General features: G+C 32.8%; 2 protein-coding genes across 3 annotated transcripts in view; one reads left to right on the top strand and one right to left on the bottom strand.

Moving 5' to 3' along the window:
- Nucleotides 1-16,796, bottom strand: part of LOC140434652 (bifunctional 3'-5' exonuclease/ATP-dependent helicase WRN-like) — a 49,885-nt gene extending 33,089 nt beyond the window's left edge. Inside the window, exons 1-3 of one of the 2 annotated variants that reach the window (XM_072523067.1) lie at nt 16,634-16,796; nt 16,289-16,579; nt 12,124-12,250 (exon numbers count right to left, since the gene is read on the bottom strand). In XM_072523067.1, the coding sequence (XP_072379168.1) occupies nt 12,124-12,250; nt 16,289-16,579; nt 16,634-16,684 (469 nt within the window). In that variant the 5' untranslated portion in view covers nt 16,685-16,796. Of the gene's footprint in view, nt 1-12,117; nt 12,251-16,288; nt 16,580-16,633 lie in introns of both variants that reach the window. The other variant, XM_072523066.1, reaches the window with a different exon arrangement.
- A 284-nt stretch (nt 16,797-17,080) lies between these two features.
- LOC140434653 (uncharacterized) lies at nt 17,081-24,836 on the top strand. Its single transcript, XM_072523068.1, has 2 exons — nt 17,081-18,094; nt 24,021-24,836. Exons 1-2 carry the CDS (start codon nt 17,191-17,193, stop codon nt 24,599-24,601), a joined length of 1,485 nt encoding a protein of 494 aa, XP_072379169.1. The 5' UTR covers nt 17,081-17,190; the 3' UTR covers nt 24,602-24,836.
- Nucleotides 24,837-25,146: the final 310 nt, after the last annotated feature.

Here is a 25,146-nt window from a genome sequence, read left to right as displayed (position 1 = left end):
ACCGATATTTGTGGTAACGTGTGTGAACATATTCCTGTATTATGGTAACTTCGTAAATTGTGGTAACTTACACACGTTACCACAATTTCATTCCCCAACATTTTCTTTGTTTTAGTAGTATTTACTGTCTAAATAACTTTAAATACTCTTTTTTCTCATGTGCTTTTAATAGATATTGTTTTTAATACATAGGATCGAATAGAGCTTAAATAAAAATTGTATTACGCCGATTCTGCGTATGTTGCCAGAAATCAGGTTGAGGCAGATTGAATTTACACACGTAATTGTGGCATCGTGGGCGTGGTCGTAAAGTGGCGCCCTCTGAGATTGCCTTGCGGTGTTGCCCATTTCAGTTGAAATAAAATATTTTTTATTTCGATTTTGGGAATAAAACGTGTAAGTGTGTGAAAGGTGCCACAAAAGTGCAACAATTTTCTTATACGCGATGGCGATGTTGACCAGAAATAATAGAATAATAATTTATGGAAAGATTAAAGGAATACTAACTTAAAAAAAAAGCGTATTATTTCTCCAAACCTTATAGTTTGATTGGGTATCAGATACTAATTAAAATAAAGTTTTCTATATTCAGTGATGTGATGTGGCCATTCGTATAACTTTTCACACCTACTTTTCATGCAAATTATGTAAGTTTGACTTATGAAAATTACACTTTAAGAGTTCTGTAGACCCGTATAAAAAAAATATAAAATTGGTCGTCTATTCATCCGTCCGTCTGACTCTGTTACACAAAATGTATTTCGACTCTACGAAACCGATTAAATTGAAATTTGGTGCATATGACCCAGTTGCGAATAGTTATGTGAAAAATAAACTTTTAAGTATAAAGAAAACTGAAATACTATGCCTTAAATTTTAGATCAAATTAAAGGGCCTGTTGTGAGTTATTCAAGTTAAAATTTTTATTAAGTCTAAGACAATTTAAAATTGGAGTTGAAATAGCAGCTGCATGAACTTTCCATTATCAATGAATAAAAGACTTATCACAAGAATTGCTTCCGACCAGCCTGGAGAGAAACTTTTGGAATTATTGTTGGTAGCGTCCTCACTATACATTTTCGGACATATGGAAACTATTTTATTTTTAATTGAAGAATTTTTTTTAAATCTTAGAAAACTTTAGAGTCAAATGATATAAAATGCTTTTCAAACATCTCCCTCAGTTATTGCAAATAAGAATTTCAAAATGCTAATCTTGGATCTTTTTTTAAATATAATGGGAGATTATATGATACCCTCTTTTTAGAGGTTTGTATAATAACTTAAAACACAAATCAAAGCGTTGCCACAAAAATGACGGCTGTCAAATTTGAGCGTTTTTATACAATATGCCGTTTTTTAACTCAACAACTAATTATCAAAACACTATAGCATTTATTGATTACTTTCTGATCTGATGGAGATTAGTATCAAATGATATTTTGAAATTCAAAGACAAAAATCAGGCTGTGTATGCCAGACAAAAAGGTGTGGGTTCGAGTCCCATTGTAGGCCGGATTTTTCTTCCCCAATTTTTTAATATGATTTGATAACGCTATAGTAATGTTATCAATCTTCTTCTCTCAGAAGAACCTAACTTCGACTGCTTCTAGATCGTCTTTTTAAAAGTAGCGATTTTATGTTCAGTAGACCTTATAAAATGTCAATAACTCTGGTTAAAATTTAAAGTGAAAAAATCTTTTTTACAATGTCACCATCTTCTACTTACAACTGAAATAAAAAGTGTTATGTTATGTTTTTACTAAACTCTGACCACTTTGAGAATTTTCCACCTCTGAACCAATCTTATTCGGAAAAGTTCCCGCAAACTTAATATTCGAGCCAGCGAAATTAAAAAAATATATTTTTGAAATACCACAGTGTTCTGCTAGATTTTTATGAATTTATTGCCACCCTAGTAATTTTTCACTTCTCAACTACCCCTTATGGGAAGTCAATAATTCTGTTGGGATAATATTAAAGTGAAAAAATCTTCTTTTGCAATTTCACCGTCTTCCACTTATAACTGAAATGAAAAAGTATTTTAAGTTTTTACTAAACCTTGACCACCCTGATAATTTTCCACCCCTAAATCAATCTTATTTGGAAACGTTTCCGCTAGCTTAATATTCGAGGCAGTGAATTAAAAAAGAAAATTTTGAAATATCACAGTATTCTGCTAGGTTTTTACGAATTTATTAGTACTTTAGTAATTGTTTATCCCAAGACTAACCCTAGTGAGGAGTCAATAATTCTGGTAGGTTAAAATTAAAGGGGTAGAATTTTTTTGTAATTATACTGCACTTTATTCAAAATAAGAAACTGATCTGTTTTTAGTAAATGTTAACCAACTACACGTTTTTACTAAATGTTAACCAACCACACCAATTCTATCAGCCACACATTTACTATATTTTTTGTGTTTTACTATATTTTTAACAGACTAGTCATTTTTTTCTCGACTACTTAAATTAAAAAGCATTCTCAAATGTTACTCGGTGCTAAATAATATATACTTTTTAAATGTTTAAATATATTGAATATTTTAAATATAGAATAGTCTAAATATTGAAAATATGAAAATACTTTGTTACAAAAATTATAAATTTTAACTGTTTTAAAAAAGTTACTCGGATTCGCGTCGTGAGTACCCTTTTATGAATATAAAATAACTGAAATCAAGTTGAGTTTTAGTAAATACAATGGAATTTTTATATTTAACATAATACTTAGCAGGTAAGAAATATTCAAATTCCAATAATTTTATTATACATCCATTACTTTAATTAGCTAATTGTAAAGGCGGATCGAGACACCTTGCACACCTATTGTTAAAAGATACCGGATAGGTACCTGAAAATTTGGAAAAAAGCTTAGATATTAAATATTTTGTTATTATTTAAATAATAAGGGTATTAAATATACTGTTTAGGTTAGTTGTATAACATAAAGAGTTTATATTACTTGGAAAACATTTTAGCAGATAAATATTTTAAGAATATTCAAATAAGACGGAAATTACAAGTTGGACAGAACAGCTAGTTTAGATTATTTGAGTAGTAAAATAGATTTATATTAGCTGCATTTCAAAAATTTAAATATATTTATATTATTTAATTTTATGTCGATATTATATTTATTGTCAGTTGGATATAGGTAAAAATTAACAGAGTATTGGGGTATTAATGGGTTAGTTAAGGGGTGAAAAATTACTAGGGTGGTAATAAATTCACAAAAACCTATCAGAACATGATGGTATTTTAAAACTATTTTTTTAAATTTCGCTGTCTCGAATATTAAGCTAGTAAGAACATTACTAAATAAGATTGATTTAGGGGGGAAAATGATTAGGATGGTCAAAGTTTAGTAAAAACTTAACAGCAGAACACTACTGTTTTATTTCAGTTATAAGTACAGGGCGGTGAAATTGAGGAGTAAATTGAGGGGTGAATAATTACTAGGGTGGTAATGAATTTGTAAAATCCTAGCAGAACACTGTGGCATTTCAAAAATATCTTTTTTTCCAATTCCACTGGCTCGGATATTAAGCTAGCAGTAACGTTTTCAAATAAGATTGGTTTATCATCATTCCGTCTTTACAACCTTACGTGGGTCCTAGGGAGCAGACGTCTCATCGGACCACAACCCATTAGTGGGCCAGATAGAACTCAAATTAAAGAAACTCATCAAAAATAAACCTAAACAGAACCTGGATTATGACACTCTAAAAGACCCCGTAGTTCGTCAGAATGTGAGAGATACAATGAGACAAAAACTAGAACCGGCTCAACAACAAGAACAGAGTGTAGAACAAAAATGGAGTTATATCAAAGACGTCATGCTGAATGCGGGAAAAGAACATCTGGGAAAGAAAAAAAGAGTAAAAAATAAAGAATGGATGACTGATGACATTCTGCAGATGATGGAACAAAGAAGATTACTGAAAAACAGGGACACGAAGAAATACCAAGAAACCAACCAGACAATTAAAAAAGAAATACGAAGAGCCAAGGAGACATGGATGCAAGAAAAATGTAAACTAATCGAGGAGCTCCAAGAGAAACACGATCATATAAATATCCACCGAAGGATTCGTGAAGCCACTGGTCAATACAAGAGGAGAAACATACACCTCCTCATAAATAAAGACGGTAATCTGGCGACGACAGTGAATGAGAAGTTGGTTACCTGGAAAATATATATCGAAGAACTTTTCTGGGACGACCGCGGCAACCTTCCGGAAATAAATTGCATGACAGGGCCGTCAATTCTAGAAAGCGAGGTAAAGGCTGCTTTAAAACAGTCTAAGAATGGTAAGGCTACAGGTCCGGACGAAATACCCGTTGAACTTATTAAGGTGATGAGTGAAGTGAGCACGAAGGAGTTAACTGAACTGTTCAACGCCATATACGATTCAGGTAATATCCCAGAGGAATGGCTATTGTCAACATTTGTAACGCTACCAAAAAAACGATCTGCGAAAACGTGCGAAGATTTCCGAACTATCAGTCTTATGAGTCATGCACTTAAAATTTTTCTTAAAATCATACATGCCAGAATTTACAAGAAATGCGAAGAAAATGTCGGTGAAATGCAATTCGGATTCCGCAATTCTATGGGTACACGTGAAGCACTTTTCACCTTACAAGTCCTACTTCAGAGATGCCGCGATGTCAGTTGTGATGTCTATATTTGTTTTATTGACTACGCCAAGGCATTTGACCGTTGTCAGCACCAGAAGATGGTCAACGCACTACAAAGAGTAGGATTGGATGAGAAGGACATTCGGATCATCATGAATTTATACTGGAACCAGCGTGCTCAAGTCAAGGTCGAAGACCAGCTGACCGACCAAGTGAAGATCATGCGAGGAGTAAGGCAAGGATGTGTGCTATCGCCGACTCTTTTCAATATATACTCTGAGGAGATTTTTAATGAAGCCCTCACAAACCTAGACATGGGAATCCGAGTGAACGGTGAATACATCAATAATATCCGCTACGCCGATGACACTGTGTTACTAGCAACCAGCCTAAACGATCTGCAGGCCTTACTAGACCGAGTGCGAACTGTGAGCGTAACATACGGACTGAACCTTAATATTAAGAAAACTAAATTCATGGTTGTCAGCCGTACAAATTTAGATCCCGGGGCACTAATGGCAGGTAGCGAAGAGATCCAGAGAGTCGACAGATTCACTTACCTCGGAACTACCCTCAACGTACAATGGGACTACGCTCAAGAGATTAGATCCAGAATTGAAATGGCACGGTCTACTTTTATCAAGTTGAGATCCTTGCTGTGCTGCAGTGATCTCAGTTTGGGAACCAAGATGTGGATAGTGAGGTGCTACGTTCTTCCAGTGTTACTATATGGAGTTGAAGCCTGGACACTGACGCAAGCTACTGAAAAACGAATCGAAGCCTTCGAGATGTGGATATACAGAAGGATACTAAAAATATCTTATGTGGACCATGTCACCAACGTTGAGGTCCTACAGCGCATGACAAAAGAAAAAGAAGTGCTTAATTTAATTAAACAACGTAAGCTTGATTACCTCGGCCACGTGATGCGGAACGAAGAAAAATATCGACCGGGACGCCGTCGTATTTCGTGGTTGAAAAATCTCCGAAAATGGTTTGGGATGACCTCAGCGGAGCTGTTTCGCAGAGCAGTCAACAAAACCATGATAGCCTTGATGATCGCCAACATCCGGACCGGATAAGGCACTGAAGAAGAAGAAGTGGGTCCTAGCCTCCTCAAGAATTTCTCTCCAGTCGTCCCCAACCCTCGCCTTTCTCTCTCTGCCAAGCACGTATTCCCATATTTTTCATGTCTTTATCGATGTTATCAAGGAACCTTGTTCTAGGTCTTCCTCTTCTTCTCTGACCAATGGGTCTATCAAGGAGCGTTTTCTAGCTGGGTCATTTTGTTCCATCCGCATTACATGTCCTATTCACCTCAGACGTTCCAAGATTAGTTTAGGGGAGCAGAACAGAACACTTTTTATTTTATTTAAAAGTAATAATTTATAAATGGGTGAAAAAATATGGCATAGGCAAAAATATATTTTTTTAAATTCTGCCAGTTTGAACCGTTTGCCAGGAGAATCGGAGAAAATTAGTGAAAAATCGGTGAAAAAATATTGCAAAGGTTAAATCGAATTTAGCTTATGTGCCCCCGCAAGCTTAATGGTCCTATAAAAAATGCTGAAGCACGTCGAATATAAATATGCGTTTTTTAAATATACTGGACAAGGTGACTCAGGCAAGCCTACCATAGTCTAAAAGCTTTACTTTTAATGGAACTTCCTGTATATTTTACTATTCTTAAAAGCTCCTTAATAACCCGATCTCAACCAACTATGTCATGTAGAGTCTATTATGAGTATTAAAGGGTAGTTAATATGTTGAAATTAAACAGTGTGGAAACCACTTATGGAATAAAATTGTTTGTGTCCTTGAATCTTCTGCCCTTATGAATCATCTTGTACATTTAAATTCATGTTTAAAAAGCACATTTGAATTTAAAAGTAACAGGTGAGGCGTTTTTTTATAATTTTCTAAAATAAGGACGCAAACAATTGTATTCCATGAGTAGTTTACACACTGTATAATTTTAAAATTCCACCCTGTATTATTCATAATACATGATATAGTTTGTCGAGATCAGGTTATTAAGCAGCTTTTAAAAATAAAAAATATACAGGGAAGTCTATTAAAAATAAAACTTATGCAATATGCTAGGCATGCGTGAATTACCCTGTACATTTAAATTTTTCCTTAAAAGGCACACATTTATATGTATTAAAAGTCGACGGGTGTCATCGTTTTTTATATTTTTTTTTAAAGGACAGAAATAACTCTATTCTATTATATAGGTGGATCCACATATATTATATTATATTATATATAATAGTAATAATAATAATAAATTGCCTTTATTTAGTCTGTAAAAATTTACAAACACGAGATACATGAGGCGAAGTCTAGCTAGAGCTACTCCACTTAACCTCAAGTTTACAAAGTCAGTTTGAAATAAGTAGAACATGAAAAAAAAATGATTTATAAATTGACATAAATGATAATATAATATTGAAATGATAGAAATAGTCATGTGGCTACTAGAAAAATAAGATAAAGAAAATAATTTGTGATGTTATGTGATAAATGATATGAATGATAAATAAAAACAAAAAAAAAATTCTAATGGTAACAATAACGACAACAATATACTATATAATAATAATAACGTTACTGCGATTGTAGGTAAAAATTTCTTATAATGCCGCTTCATGAAATCAAGAGATTTACCTCTTAAATTTTTTGTTAAACTATTAAACACTAAAACAGCGTTGTAAGTAAACGATCGCTGGAAAATAGCTAGTCTATATCTTGGCAGCATAAGACTATGAGGATATCTCAGATCCAGATTATGAGCGCCTCCACGAAATACTAATTTGTTCTTTAAATAAATACTATTTGACGACGAAATAATTCGAAGTATCAATGAGGCGAGGTGATATTTGTATAAATTATCTATGGTTAACCATTGCAGTTCTTTTATTTTGCATGATATACGATCATATTTTCTTATGCCAAAGACAAATCTGCAACAATTATTTTGAATTTTTTGCAACTTTAATTTCGTAACCTGATCTAAGCAAGGGTAAAATACCAAGAGCCCATAATTAAGAATTGACATTACGATAGTTGCACAAAGTAACTTACGCAATTTAAAGTTTAAAATGCCTGTACTTCTATACAGTTGACGCATAAATAAATAGCATTTTTTTACTAAAAGGGTGACATGTTCTTGAAAACGTAGCGTACAGTCATATATGACTCCTAAGTTTTTACAACTATTAACAATATTTAGAGGTTCATTTTTTATAATTAGTTTTAAGTTATCCTGAACAGTGTTACGTTCAAAAGAGAAATACAGTTGTGTGTCATATAAAAAAGAGTGCAATTTCAGATTATTTAAAGATTTATACAGATCGGAAATATATATTTAAAAAAGAAGAGGACCAAGAACCGAACCTTGAGGCACCTCTGAATTGACAGATGCAAATTCTGATGAATTATTATCGATTATGACTTTTGATAACGATTTACCAAATAAAATTTAAAAATCTGTAAGGAGGTATCATTAAATCCAAAATATTTCAATTTAGCACACAGAAGAGCGTGATCAATAGTGTCGAAGGCTTTAGAAAAATCAAGCACGATGACTGAGGTTGCTTTTCCTGCATCAAATGATCGAAGTATATTATCTGTTAAGTCAAGAAGCAGGGTCGTTGTACTAAACTCTTTTCTAAATCCTGATTGTATATACGTAACTACATTATTTCTAAAAATATAATCGTATATCTGTTTATAGATAACCTTTTCTAAAATTTTTGACAGTCCCGGTAAAATGCTTATTTTGGGCGAAGATCATTAAGTGATTCAGGTTTATTTGATTTGGGCAGTGGTTTTACCAAAGCGTATTTCCAAGTGTCCGGAAAATAACCTACCTCCAAAGAACAATTTATAATGTGCGTAATATAAGGAGCAGTAATAGAAAGGGAGAGTTGTAGCATCTTTGCAGAAATATTATCACATCCATATCCAACAGCTTCCGAATTTAACTTCATCAATAGTGGCCATTTTAAACGAGAAAATAATATCTGGGTTGAAAATATTTGACTGATACCATTGGGTTGTCTCAGGACAACAATTTACAGGGCTAAAGACAGATGTAAAATAATTATTTATAGATATAGGATCTTTAAGCTCCTGAGGGATCTCTATAACTGGTTTATTTACAATTTTGAATAACCTCATAGCTTTCCAAAGATCTTTTTTAATCAAAGAAGCAGACCGATAATTTAAGTAACCATTCTTCTCCAGACGGACTGCGTTAGTAACTGCATTTCGAAGATCTTTATAGTAACTATAGTCGAAGACGTTTTTAGTTTTCTTATATTTAATTCTAAAATATTATAACACTATCGTACACTAAATAAAAAAATGTAATGTAACCAACAGAGTATCCGTATCATAGAAAAGGTAAAGCAACAACTTATTCCTATAACAAATATGGCAACATGGCTTTCAAACACACTGTATATACAGCAATACTTATGGAACCCCCAAACACAGAAAATGTGTTACGGATATATTTGTGGCATCTTTTGCACACAGTTTCTGATGACAAAATAATTGTGGAATCCGGTGCCACAATTATATTCGTCGATAATATTAGAACCATGGAGTGTATCAAAGCAATTCCTATCCATAAACACTCTGCACGACGGGTGCCAGTATCATGGTATGTTTACACCGATTTGCCACAATTGAGGATATAGTATGTGATGCCACAAATATTGCGAAACGTGTATAGGTGTGTGTGTGTGTGTGTGTGTGTGTGTGTGTGTGTGTGTGTGTGTGTGTGTGTGTGTGTGTGTGTGTGTGTGTGTGTGTGTGTGTGTGTGTGTGTGTGTGTGTGTGTGTGTGTGTGTGTGTGTGTGTGTGTGTGTGTGTGTGTGTGTGTGTGTGTGTGTAAAATTATTGTGTATAATAAAGATGTGGTGAGGCACTTGGATAGTCCATAGCAAAGTAGTTTTCAAATAAAGTAGAAAGCTGCACAAGAGTTTGCTATGGAACTCTGAGGACCAGACCGTCTTGTTTATATAGAAATACTTTTTGACTAAATAAGATCGGTTCAATAACAAACAGTGCAAGTAAAACTAGCTCACTAAAAGGGTACGGGCATACCGAAGATACATGGATGTGTGTGGTGGAGGTCGCGGTCGATACAGCGATGTCAAAACAATCCTTCATTTTCTTATGAGATCGCACATACCAAGGATGTATCACCCGTTCACCCTCTCGACCCATCATCGCGGTTTACAGTGATGTCGATGCCAGAACAGAATAGTTTGTTTCGACCGAGATTCTTTTATTTAAATTTGTTTTAATAGTAAATGAAATTAACAACATTTTTTATGATGTATGGCATTATTTTTACAGTTTAATTATATATTTTATGTTGATTACTATATAATTAATTGTTTGATAATCAAAAAATGTTGACAACTAAATATTGGAACACGAGGTTTTTAACAAATTAAAATAAAAATTAATAAGGCGTAATGTCGACCTTAGCTTGAATAACGGCCTGAAAACTTTTAGACATTGTATCAACAAGGCCTTCTCAGAATTCAGTGATGAAACTATCCCATTTTTCTTGCAATTTAGCACGTAGTTGAGGCAAAGTACGTGTTAGACGTACGTGCAAAGTGAGAGTTATTTCTTTGGCGCTGTTTCATTTTGTACCAAAGTGTCTCTATTGGATTAAGATCCGGGCTACTAGAAGGATGTGACAACACTTTAATGCCATGTTCTCCCATCCATTTTTGGTAGATTTAGCTGTATAGCATGAGGCTCCATCCTACTGAAAGATAAAATCTCCGGATGGATATAACTTTGCCGCACTTGGTAGAAACGAATGTTCAAGGATATCTTGATATTTGGCTGTGTTTACTATGTCTTCAATAAAATGCAAAGTTCCTAATCCTTTGGCCGACATACAACTCCACATCATGATGCCCTGTGGAAACTTCCCTTTGAGACAATCCTTATGGAATGCTTCTGTTTTTACCCGAATCACACACTTTCGATAATCTCCGACACAGACATCAAATTTGCTTTCGTCGCTATAGAAACTTTGTCCCAGTTATATGTGGTCCAAGAAAGTTTTGATTTAGTCCAAATGTAACGATTCCTTTTCTGAGTTTCCATTAACAATGGTTTTTCTTTGGCCTACTGGAATAAATAAAAAAATAGAAAATTTATATCACAACGAAGAACTTATCAAACATACCTTATAAAATCTAAGACTTTTTTGTGGATATATTTGTGACAGCATTCTCTGGAAACATTCATCCCAATTTCTCTATTCCACCTAGTAGTTACTTCTCGTAGTATTTCTTCTTCCGGACTTACATATTCTAATTATATGCCTTACCCTCCTTTGAGAAACAGCTTTTGGACGACGTGAGATTTTGTCGCGAATATTAATACTGGCAGTTTCACCATATTTCTTAATTATATTAAATACAGTAGTTGTTGTTACAGTCAATTCACTGGAAATTTCACGCATTGTTTTCCCTTTATAGTACTGAGAAATAATAATTCCTCGGACTTTTGGATCAGTAGGTTTTCCACGTGCCATTATTATATTTTACTAGTAATAAAACTGACGGTTGTTAATTATTGACACTCAAATGACACGTGACAATTATTTTTGTTGACAACTTACTACCTATTTGCATGTTTTATTTCAAAAATTTCTTTGCGTCGGGCTGCTGCCCTTTTACTGAAAAACAAAAAATGTTCTAATATTTAGTTGTCAGCAGTTTTCGATTATCAAACAATTAAGTAATCAATATAAAATATATAATTAAGCCGCAAAAATAATTCCATACATCATAAAAATTTCATATTTACAATTAAAAAAAATTAAATAAAAGAATCTCGGTAGATTGGCATTATATTCGCAAAATAACTGCTTGTTCCAACAAATAGTTGTTAGGGCTCGTATAAGCATAAAATCTGTCTGAGTGGTGTTTCTTAAGCTCTTTAAATAGGTGATGGTATTCTCCTATAATAGATACTGTCTTTTTTTATTTATACGATGAGTTGAAAACTAGCGATTTAAAGAATTACAAATGATCTACTACTTTTCACCTGAAGACATGCATTTTCACTGTCGTCACTATTGTTGCTCATGTACATAATTTTATAATGTAAAAAAGCTAACTTTCCCGGAACACATATCAGACACCTCAGAAACCTCAAAGAACACTGAAAGGAAGGTATCTTCAATATGTTCTACCCGTTATCGATGTAAACCTCGACCGCGACCTCCTCCGCGCATATTCATGTATCTTCTGTATGTCCGTACCCTAATTACGTACATTAAATAAATTTATAATTCCCATGTTGTAAAATAGTGATAATACTTCACAAATCCAACAAAGTCTGGCTAATTGGTGTAAACGAAGCCGTTAATACCAGAAAACACTCTTGACAATAGTATTATTAAAAAAAAATCATAGTTCCCACTAACCTGTACCTAAATCTCCACAACAAAATTCGGGAGTTAGATAAACAAGTCTATATTTATTCTCTTCTATTTCACATATAGTATTTGCTTGGTTTCTATTAGCTGTCCCTAGTAAACAAGCTGGAATATTAGCAACCTAGAATATAAAAAAATTTGATCATAAAGTATCTAACTATGGTGTAGAGAAATAGAGTACAGTAGAGTAGAGTAAAATTTTTATTTGCATAAATTAACATAATTGAGCAAATAACGTCACATTATTAAACACAGATTAAAAAAATATATAGGTATTGACATCACAGATTAAAATATATTAACATTATAAATAATTAAATATGCTGATCAGGGAGAAAAATAGGCCAGGCACTCTGCCACAGTATAGGGCTTGCTCAATGTTAATTAGGTAAATATATAAAATGTTAAATATAAAAGTAAATGATGAAAAAGTATATATGAGGAAAAAATACACATAAGTCAAGATTATTGACAGACAGATATCTAGTCTAGAATTTAAAACAAATACCATCATAGAAAATATTCTGAACCTCAATATTATTAAAAACAACAAATATTAAATCAAGTCTGTAACTAAAAATTAGTAAATGTAAGACTTTCAAGAAAATTAAAGTAGAAAAATATCATATACAGGAAAGAAAAAGTGTAGTTTATAAGCGACACCATTCAAGCTTTGTTTTCGATCTTGCCATGTGAGATACAGTGTTTTAAAGTTTATGTCCTTTTAAAATAATCGTTGTTGAAATTTCCACAAATGTATGTATATTGCAATTTGTGAATTTAAAACTGAGTGGGGAAAACAATTTTTATTTACTGATCATAACATTTCCAAGTCTTGCTGGGTCATATGTACAATTTTTGTGGCAGTGGCAAAAAATTCATCTGGAGTTTTGTCACAAGCAAGTTCACAATGATGAAAAGTGTTTAGGAAAACTATGCTACTTAGCTACCTGAAAACTTTTTAGGAAGAAAAGTTTTCAAATGCCATTGCATAATCCACCAAGCATTGTCATGTGCCAAGGACCTAGATCTATCATCAGTGGTTAAGCCTATATCGCACTGTATCAATAAAATACATACTCACGCTATTAAACAACTGCCATTCTGAGAACTTTTTCGGGGAGGAACGGATGAGGAAGACAAATTGCTCCTTTATTGCAGTATTTGATGACTGTATGATGGAAATGCAATAGCAAGATTTTGGACTTTGAAAAAGTGTTATTTACAATTTTTGGAGGAGAATGAGAAATATCCGAACAAGTACTCTCTGTTGGAAAATGAAGACAATATGGAATTTAGCTTTTTTACAGATACAATTGGGCATTTTAACATATTAAATTAATAATTACACTGAAAATTCTCATTTAAAACTAAACTGTCACTTTTTATTCACATTTCACTGGAGAGAAACTCACTCATTTCAAATTCATGACAGAATATGCCATCAAATTAAATAATTTTCCAAATTATGATAAGTTTAAAAATTTAATTTCAACTCTTCGAAGCTGTTTGAGTATGGGATTTCAGGATTTCCAGGAGTAGACAAAATATTTAACTTTTCACTAGTCATTTTTCAAATTAACTTTTCATTATTGCATACATATATACTGAAATATAAAGATAACCTGACTGAAAGATAGTCTCAACCATTGAATTTAGTTTTCATCATCAATTATAATAATGCTGCAACACACAACACATCATCAGTAAATTAAGACATTGACAATTATCTATCAGGATTCAAACTGGACATAATAGATTTGCAAAGTAATATTTTGTTAAAAAATAATCATAACGACATTTTTTCAAACACAAGAATTCAAATTATATTGAATTTTGGAAATATATTTTAACAACTGATTCTCCATATATTCAAATTTTGTTTAGCAATATTGTTGTCTTTTAAAAGCCACATTAATCACATAAACAATAAACATGTATCATTATCATCATCATTGGCTCTACAACCCATAGTGGGTCTTAGCCTGTTCTAGGATCAGCTTCCATTCCTTCCTATCCTTTGCCTTGGTTTTCTAATTTTGATAAACATTTATCATAATACATATATTAGTAAGAAACCCCAAATTTGTGCCTTCATATATTTTGTACAAATTCTACCTATTGAAGGGATAAAGAGAATAATGATGAAGTTTTTGTTATAAATGTTTGTATGGTATGAATAACTTTTCAGGAACAGTTTTCTGGCAAAAAAAGTTGACCCAGAGTACTATAAGAATTTGACAAAATCTTTGTGAATACTATGGGCTTGTTAAAAAGTATAATCTTCTTGTGTAATCCATTTCAGATGTTGGTGACCATCATGGAAACCTGTATTTTGCATATCACTGCTCTGAAAAGATTTATGGTTGTTGTGTAGAACCACATACATAGATTTTTCAGCCAGGAAACCCTTTGCCTTCCTAGTCCTCATTTACCTTCTACTTTTCCTTGTAAAATTAATTGTAGCAACTTATATATTTTGATGTTCCTTGTGATGTGACTGAGGTATTCAACTTTGACTGTTTTTATTGTGATTAACAGCTCTTTATCTTTTTGTATTCTTAATAAAATGTCCTGATTAGTAACATGGTCAGTATAAGATATCTTTACAATTACAATGATAAAGCCAAATTTCAAAAGCCTCAATTCTCTTGTAGGAAGCAAGATCTGTGAAAGTCCACAACTCAACTCTGTACAACAGTATAGGAAAGATATAACATCAAAGTAACCTGATTTTTATGGATACTGAAAAATCATGACATTTGAATAGCTTAGCCATTTTTTGAAATGTAGATCTTGCTTTCTCTATCCTACATTTGATTTCTAGGGAATGATTCCAATTTTCATTGATGTTCATACCAAGGTGGGTGTATGTTTTTACTCTTTCTATTGATTGATCATTCCCACTGATTCTTCCAAATTACTGTTCCTTCTTAGAGGTCATCATACATTTTGTTTTTTTAATGTTTAGTGAAAGTCCATACCTCTGACTTACCACTGCATTCCAAAAACCAAAATGTGGCTCAGTAAGCTGATGATCTGGAACTTCTTTGGTAGGGCAATAAACATAGACTTCAGTCATGTTCCTAGTATCACTCTGCTGAAACATATGTCATTAAATATTTTTGTTAGGCATTGAGTACCATCAGTATTAAACAGCTTTATATGGTCAGCATATGTCTTGTCAGTTATAAGAGCTTTACCATCTTTTAGTTGAAATATTACTTTTTCCACTTCATCTGATATAATTGGTAAATGGTCATGACATATATAGGATTGACATTGTTTAGAACTGTTATCATCAGAGTTCTTGTATGTATTTGGTCCATATGCATATTTCTTGATTTTTATCTGTGAAGATGTTCTCCTGTTGACCTCACAGTTTGCTAGCTGTGTTGGATTTCTGAAGATCAACTGCTTGTTTAACCTTTTTTTTTAAATAAAGTAAATAAAAAAGTATAATACTTAGATTTAATCTGTGTTATATATGACCAGCAAACATTCTTTTAAATTAATAGAACAAACTGTGCTTTGTTCTTCTTCTTAATTCACGCAAGACAGATTAATCTCTGGCACGTGTTCATAAGACCTTTGCAACATCAAACTGTAAAATTAAACTAGAAATTAAAACAATGATCTATCATATCATTATTAGCCAAGTGCTACACAGACTACAGAAAAAAAACAAATTAGAAAAACTGATGACAGACAGATGCTATTGAAATTATTCAAGATTTGCTCTAAAGGAATGTTGTTGGTATTTGAGAAGAAAAATAGAATTACAAAAATGGTATTGAACCACAATTTTTATTTCTTGAGCTAGATTAGATGTAAAAAAATTTATAGGTATTTAAACAGTATAAAAATTTTGTGTAAAACAGCAATGTGCATATATATATATTGTATACATATATACTGAAATATAGAGAAGACCTGACTAAAAGATAGTCTTAGCACTTGGAAGTCAGTTTTCAGCATCACTTCTAATTCTTCAACACATCAGTGAATGATGTTTAACCACCCCTTTAACAAAACTCCTTATTACAAACTAAGAGCTTACAGAATTAAGATACAATGAAGAAAAATGTTCTAAAATTGACTCGTCACTTAGCTTTAATTTCAGATGTTAAAAAGTTGAAAAATATTACAAAAAACTTACTTTTAAAGCTAAAACTTGGTCTTCCATTAAAGAAATAAGAGGTGAAATAACAAATGTTACACCACCTCTATATACTGATGGAAATTGGAAACAAAGTGATTTTCCGTAACCTGTAGACATGATAGCACAATTATCTCGTTTACTGTTTAATATTGAACTAATAATTTTCCATTGCATCGGTCTAAATTCTTTATGGCCAAATAAGCGTTTTAAAGCATCTAAATGTTTGGCCTGAGGACTGTCTGAGTCTGAATTATCTTCAGTAAAAGAGGCTTCTGCATCAGCTAAATTCTAAAATACAAATAGTTAATATTGCCTACGGGTTTTTAATTAGTATTAGCTCACATTTAACATATCATCATCCCATTCATCATCAAATTCTGCCAGTTCATCCATTTTTTAATTTCTAAAAATTAACTATAATATACAAAAATCCTGAATTTCAGTTTTTGAACAAAACCAAACAAAACCAAAAAATGACATGACAACCGTTTTTACCTCCTATCGGTTAACGTAAGTACAATTCTTCTATAAAACATAAAATTGTCTTTCGCAATTCCAGCAATACATAATATTAGTTCCTGGTTGTAAAACTGGAACCTGGAACTAATATTATGTATCGGCAAAAACAGTCTTTTTTAATCTTCAGTGGTAAACCTGCTTGTATTCATAAATTACAATATATTTAATTAAGGTTTATGGCTACTGAAATTTAAGCACTTATTCTTCTTTAAGGGAATCTATAATCTACTAAACTTTGTAAATTTGTGCCTTTTCTGGGTAGACGGTAGACGTCAACTGTCACTGTCACTAGACAGCTGTTTTATGAATTTATATTTTGATGGATTTTTGAAACCTAAACAAAAATTAAATCTTTAAATTGATATGTTAGAATTTTGAAAATGTCCCTTACTCCTGGGAATGTCAGTAAATTAAGTCCATATGCTACTGGAATAAGTAAAAGTCTTTTAACACCATGCCGTAGAGTGGGTCTATCTAGGAAAAGGAAAACACCAAGTAGTAGTACAAAATTGTTGTCTAATGATTTAAATAATTCAAACTGTAGTATTCTTGAACAAACTATTTCTGAAACTACTCCTATAAATAAGAAAAATAATGTTATGAGAAAAAGTAAGGTTGTGTTTGATAGTCACAAAGAAACAACTTTTGAAGATTCTGAAATTGTAAAAACAGAACATAGGGCTAAGAAAAGTCTTAATAAATGTTTTAAAAAAGAAACACATGTAGTTTCAGAAATATGTAAGGAATCGATAGAACATATAAATTCAAGTAAAGAAGTTAAAAACATATTAAAGCAAGAACCAGTCAACATAGGTAAAAGTAGTGTTAGCATTATTAACAAAGAATTCAAAGGTTATGAGACTGTGTCTTTAGATCATCATCCTTTATATAATAATGAGATCGAAAAAATCAATGACAATATTTATAAATCTGTTAATTCACTACATGTTAAAAGTGATTCCAGCAGTGAAGTGAATTCTATTTCGTGTGAATTTACTGACTTAGAAGATCAAACAGTTAATATCGAGTATTGCAAGGAAAATATTTCTGAAAAAGGTATAAACAGTAGCAATTTAAAAAAAGACAATAATGAAATAATTACAGATAAAGTAAATGAACAAGTAAGTACAGATGTGGGTTATGACGTCAAGGTACAAGGGGATCTTGCAAAATTAAAACCACATGAGAAAACAGTACTCGCAGAAAAAAATGAATCAAATATCATCAAAGACTGTAAGATTTATATTCCAAAACTTAGTGAGGAAGATATATCAACTTTAAGAGGTAATATGATACTATTTTTTATTCTTTTTGTTATTAGTATATCTGCATATTTAGAATCTTCCAAAATGATTTTTTCAATAGTGCTACAGTCCAAATTGAGCCTTAGCCACCTATAATTTCTCCAATGTATGCAGTTATGTGTCACTCATCTCCAAGTTCAGCAAATTGTGTGCATCCACTGCCACTTTGCTCCGCTATCTAGCAGCAACGATAGAATAAGGCTAGGGCCCTTCTCCCTGCCTGTCATGAAAGGTGACTTATGGGAAGGAATGAAAGGTGAAAAGCAGTAATTTGATGTGTTGGGTTCACAGAAAGGCATGCAGGGTGCTTCAGCGTTACAGTTAATGGTCTGCACTACTAGTATCTGAAACAAGCTTTCATGGGATCACTCTACTTTCATTCCATATAACCAAAGTGAGGTTGAACAGACTGCAAACTGTTCTTTCCACATTTCTCGGCGGCTACCTGTCTTTGTGCTAGGTTTTGACCTTATTCCTACCTGTGTTCACCAATGGTCTCAGACTTGTAGGGGCAATGGCTTTGCTTACAGTCATAGGCAGAGAGACCAGGAGGACCAGGCCCTGCTCTTGCATTCATGTGAACTTATTCATGTGAAAGAGCAGACTGTCAGAAACAGTATTTAGATGGGATACAAAATAACATTTCCGATAATCCTAAATATTTTTAGTCTTATATTAAAAGCAAAAGAAATGGGTATAATATACCATCCGGAATGGTCTATAATGATAGGGTTAGCTTAAATATCAAGGACTCTGCCAATATGTTCGCAGAATATTTCTCATCTGTCTACTCAGATGAACAAAAAGATACTTTACCTTTTTTTAATTTTGGCAGTTCGATTTGTTTGAGTTCTATAATACTTACAGCAACTGAGGTCTATGATACTATTGCAAATTGTAAAAACCGATTATGTGTAGGGGCGGATGGAATCCCAGCCTATTTTCTGAAAAAATGTATATGTGTACTTACAAAACCAATTTTGTTTATTTTTAACAGATCACTTGGTACTGATAGCTTTCCCAGTCTCTGGAAGAAAAGTTTTTTAAAGCCGATTTTTAAATCGGGTGCAAGGAATGATATATCAAACTATCGAGCTGTCTGTAATCAGTCAGAGCTGCCCAAGTTGCTTGATTGTTTGGTTAGTAAGAAACTGACATGGAGTTTTAGAAGCATTTTTAATCCTGAACAATTTGACTTTATGAGAGGGAGGTCAACAGATGCCAACCTAGTTTTGTATGTCAATCATATATACAACAGCTTTGAAGAGGGAGTCCAGATTGACTCAATCTATACTGACTTTTCCAAAGCATTTGATCGGGTAAACCATGGGGTTCTCTTACAAAAACTAAGAGCTTTGGGTATTTTGGATCCCCTTCTTCAGTGGATTACAGAATTTGTTAGTGGCCGTACGCAGGCAGTTAACTTGGGAAGTGACACTTCAATTGAAATAACAGTTCCATCGGGCGTGCCACAAGGCTCCCATTGTGGCCCTGTTTTGTTTTGTTTGTTTCTGGTTGATTTAGTACAACAAATCAAAAATTGTAATGTTCTTATGTTTGCTGACGGTGTAAAACTGTTTAGAAAAATTCAATCCTGGAATGATGCTGCTATATTACAGGAAGATCTTAAATCGTTTTATGATTGGTGCACTTTAAACAAAATGTCACTCAATATAAACAAGTGTCATAAAATGACATTCTCAAGGCAAAGAAATCCAATTGAATTTGTTTACTACATAAATAACTTGCCATTAGCCTCGAAAAATGAAGTATTAGATTTGGGAATCTGGTTAGACACCAAACTGTCATTCTCAAGCCACATCAACCAAGTAACAAATAGAGCGATGAAAGTGCTGGGATTTATCCAACGCACATCAGTGGACCTGTCTTTGTTTACATTTAGAAAACGTTATTGTGGTCTCGTTAGACCCATTCTGGAGTTTGGATCAGTTGTATGGTCCCCATCATACCACTGTTACATTCAACAGATTGAAAGAGTCCAGAATAAATTTCTGAGGGTAGCAGCCTATAAGAGTGGATACAGGAGAGAGGAATACAACTATCAGTGGGTAAGAGATAGTCTTAACCTACCAACACTTGAGTCAAGGAGGACATTGTTAGATTTATGTTTCTTACACAAAGTTATCAATGCTTTTATAGATTGTCCTCAACTCTTATCGCTTGTTAGTCTTAAAGTTCCTAGTAGAAGCAACAGACAATCAGAAATCTTTTCAGTGCCATTTCACCACACTAATTATGGTATCAATGAACCAACTACACGATTGGTCCGGAGTGCTAATAGCCTACCAAGACAAATGGATATTTTTGACTCCAAAATTAGTTTGTTTAAAAAACAACTAAAAAGTATCTTACAATCAGTTTGTGGTACATCTGTATTATTTTTATATGTTTGTATTATTCTGAGGTGTTTGTTACTTTAATAATTTATTGTTGTTAAGGTGTAACTTTGTAAAACTTGTGATTGTTATTTTAATAATTTATTGATTGTAAAATGTAACTTTGTAAAAATTGTAAGTAAATGGATGCCGTATATAAATAAATAATAAATAAGTTCATGCCACTTCGTTCTCTCACACTTAACCACATTCTGCCATGTGTTATACAATCTAGAGCTGTTCTTGGCAGTCTGCCATCATCCATTCTCACTGCATGACCAACCCATCGAAGTCTCTGGAGTATAGTGAACTCTGAGGGAGGTTAGATTTTTTTTTAAATGGTTGGTAAAGTTCATGATTAATTAAGTTCATGAGTAATGGGTACAAATGATTTTTCTTATAATTTTTAGACTTTTTTAGAATAAGACTTCTAACTTTCTTTTTGTGTTTTCTGTCACCTATCTCACATCCATAATATACTATTGGTCTAATTATGATTTAATAGACCTTAATATAAATAGACTTTGCCCTTCATTACTCTTTTTTTAATATCAGGTTTTCCTCTTCTACCTGTATTTAATTTAAATTCTATATATGTAAAGCCCTTGACTGCTTCAACATCCTCTCCTATGTTGCTATAGCCCAAGTTGGGCCTGGCCTTCCCCAACATCCAGCTCCAAGGTGCTGCTTAGTTGGTCCCCTCCAGTTATCCACCCTCAATATCTCTTTAGCATCAGTTCTCACTTCGTCTCTCCACCTCTTCCTTGGTATTCCTACTGGATGATGTCCCACCATAGTTCCACCAAGTGTACTACTAGGTGTTCTGTTATAATCCTTTCCTATGAGGTGACCTGCCCAGTGCAATCTTTGTAATTTTTTCATAGCTTGCTATAGAGGATTCTTTGTAATATTGATATATCTTATGGTTGAACCTTATTCTCCACATACCATTGTCACAAATGGGTCTCAATATCCTTCTCAATATCTTTCTTTCAAAAGTATTATTAAGGTTTATCATCTTTTCTATCACGATCCATGTTTCAACATCATATGTTGCTATTCATTGTATGATGGTTTTATATATTATGAACTTTACTTCCCTATGGATGTCTTTGGATCCAAATACCTGCGACAGGGAGTTTCATTTATTCTATTGTCCATCACTCCTTTATTTATTTAATATCGAATTTTTACCATCGAGCTGATACAAATTTTATTAAACATTGATTTCACGCTCATAACTGACATTCAAAATCGACTGTCGCTTCAAGCGTTGTTTCTAAGAGAACGGTTCGTTCTACACAAAAAGCGCTTATAAACATTCTTGTTTAAAATTATCTCAGCTACATTTTTTTATTTGAAACATTTTTTTCTACGGCATACAGATTCTTGGTAAATATATTTTTTTCACGTTTCGTGGACCTTAAGAAGGAATTTGACAGGGCCAAATTAAAGGACGTTATCCACTTATTGTACGCAAGAGATACCTCTAGGTATCGAAAGATCGAAAATATCTACCAAAACAACACAATAAAAGTAAAAGTAGAAGAAGAACTAACTGACTCAATTGAAGCTGGCATTGAAATAAGACAGGAAGATTCTCTGAGTCCTGTATTGTTCAACCTGATCATGGATGAAATAATAAAAAAAGTAAGGACTAGAAAAGGATACCAAATGGGAGAAAAACAACCTAAAATAATCTGCTACGTGCAGACGACACAATACTACTCTCTCAAAGTGAATGCATGGTTATAACAGCAAATTTACTAAGATGTAAATTGGAGCTGGAAGGTCAGATAATAGAAAAAGTGATTGAGTTTAAATATCTAGGCATCACATTATCTATCTAGGGAAAGCTCAAAACAGAAGTGGAAGCAAATAGAGCCGTATTTTGCCTAAAGGAAACAATATGGAGAAATAAAAATATCGGGAAAGAACTAAAAGGCAGAATTTACCAAAACAGGCATCATACCAATAATGACATACGCGACAGAAACACGACCTGATACAGAGAGGACAAAAAGAATGCTAAAAACAACAAAGATGAAAACTCTTAGAAAAATAGATGGTAACACACTATGAGACAGAGCTAGAAGTACAAATATACGGCGTAGATGCAAGGTGGAGAACATCAAGGACTGGGTAAGAAATAGAAGAGTAGAATGGAACGATCGTATGACAATGACAAGCCGAATGACAATAGATAGTAAAGACAAATAGTAGAGACGGTTCCCCAATAGAAAGATGATCAACAGTAAGTACTCCAAAATGATGAAACAACAACTTACTGGAGGCACATTGAAAAACAGACAGAGTCATGTCTAAATAAAAAGAAGAAGTACAAATTTAAAAACTTCCTTGGATAAAGAGTCTCCTTGTCTGAAACCTCTGTTCGCTTAAGTTCATCTAATTAGAAGTCTCTCTATACTACATGATTTCTTGTGTTATTCAGTGTCATTCTTACTTGCTTAACCAGTGTCTTTTACTATGCCCAAAAAGCTCAGTATTTCATACATTCTATTCCTTTCGACCCTATCATACGCTTACTGAAAATTAATGAACAATGCATGCAGGATTATCTTATACTCATAGTAGGTGGCCCCAACTCTCCTTATCTTAACTGGCTTGAAATATCCTAGCTTATCTTCCTAAAATTGTGTAGTCTCTCTCTTAGCACCCTGAACAGTGTCATAACAGCTATTCAGCAGAACGATAACTGAAGTTTTCACATGGCAATCTATCCCGGTTTTTTGTATATAGGCATAGTAAAGACTTGATCCAGTTTTTGAGAACATTTTGCTCTTCCCATATGTATTCTCCCATTAGGTTATAAACTCTTTTTGAAACTCTTCATCTCCATTTTTAGCTATTACGATTTCTCTCGGCCTTTTGTTATTTTTGAGGCCCTGTATTATATTCTTAATATCTTCTTCACTAGTTACTAGTATTATTATTTCATCTTCCTTTATAAAGAGATTTTCGTTATCTTGTGTATTTTGTGCATTTAATAATACTCTCACATATTGTTATTTACCGTTATTGGAAATGCAAACTTAGGTTTTTATACAAGTAGGTATTTCCGAAAAAAATTTACGATTATATTTCCTATTCAATAAGTTTTATTTTTGTCGCGGTTATTTATCATTATAGAACTCAGAAACCATGCTTTTTTCTTCGTCTCCTGCGTGCCATCCTGTATTGAAATGTCATATCCCTACCAACCTGCATAGGTTTTCAAGTCAAAACATTCGCATAGCATAATTTATTTTCATATTTTCTTAGCAAAGGAATTTCGTTCCATGAATATATTATATGCCTATGATCACTAATGATATCAAGCGTATTATTATTTATTCATATAAGACTTAAGTTTAACAATTTTTGTAGTTTTACATGTCTAGTGGTTTTTAATACTTTCCTAACAATAATAATTTGAGGTTTACAACCCATACACCTCGCTATATAATATTTTTAAACAATATTAACAATAACTAAGACATTTATTTTTAGGCGATCCAACGTCTATACCATTATCTGATGAGGAGGAAGAAGAGATAACTACGGTTAAGAAAAAGAAGAAAACAATACTATTAGATGATGATGAGGATGATTTTCATGAAGTTTCTAAAAAAAATCATCAGAAAGCCAATACACAGTCCCCCAAAAAATCAAATGATAAAAAATCGTCTAAAGAGAAAAAATCATCAAAAGAGAAAAAGAAAATCTCGAGAATTTCGTCAATAGCAAGTGTGAGCACAATTGAAGATGACGATGATGCTTTTACATCGACTCCAGATAGAGAGAAAAATGAAAAACAATATTTAATTGTTAAAGTTAAAGCACTGGAAAATATTATCAGAGACAAAAAAACAACATTAGATACTTTAAGAAGAGCTTCTGTATACAAGTCAAAACATAATATTGAAGAATTGAAAATTATTACTGAAAAGTGGAGGCAAGGGTGTATTTTTGGGCTAAATGGACTTCTAAGTCAACTGCAAACTCATGGACCAATCGATATGTCTACTCTTTTAAGGAATTTACAAATTCCAAATGAAGTGATAACTAAAGTATTCGTTGGTGTTACGTAGATTTAAAACAAATTACGTGTACCTAATATTCTAGAACTGTATTCTAAAATACGAGTGATTTAAAATAAGTCAATTTCACCCCTGCTTTAATTTAAGGAGATGATTACCTATATTCTTAGTAAGTATTTCTAGTAGCAACAATATTTACAAAGCAACATTGGATGCACTTGAATAATATGGGTAATATATTTGTGTTAAATCTAAACCAAGAGAAAATATATTAAAATTTAATAATAATGATTTTTTTATTTTTTATTTAAAAGAAGACCTCCGTAACATTAACAAGCGTTTCTTATATAGCTACTTTGTTTACAACTAACATACATATGTATAAAGCAAATAAATGCAGTTGTTACTTCAGCATTCAAACAGAACTGTAGAATGTTACCGGAAACCAACACACATAAACCAACAAAAATGGCTTCAAACATTATAAACAATCATTTTATAGTAAACACAGTACGGTACTGAATCTAAATCGACAAACAAAGCCTTTAATGATAATGGATTTCCGGAATTATAAACCTTAGTCCGAAATTATTTTT

This window comes from Diabrotica undecimpunctata, chromosome 2 (genome assembly GCF_040954645.1).
Source record: "Diabrotica undecimpunctata isolate CICGRU chromosome 2, icDiaUnde3, whole genome shotgun sequence".
Lineage (NCBI taxonomy): Eukaryota > Metazoa > Arthropoda > Insecta > Coleoptera > Chrysomelidae > Diabrotica > Diabrotica undecimpunctata.
Note: the sequence above shows the minus strand (reverse complement) of the source record. Positions and strands in the feature narration are given on the sequence as shown.

Excerpts from the sequence above, each read along its gene's own strand:
- LOC140434653 (XM_072523068.1), top strand. The coding sequence starts at position 17,191 with ATGTCCCTTACTCCTGGGAATGTCAGTAAATTAAGTCCATATGCTACT. Across the intron at positions 18,095-24,020 it reads AGATATATCAACTTTAAGAG|GCGATCCAACGTCTATACCA; the intron begins GTAATATGATAC and ends ATTTATTTTTAG.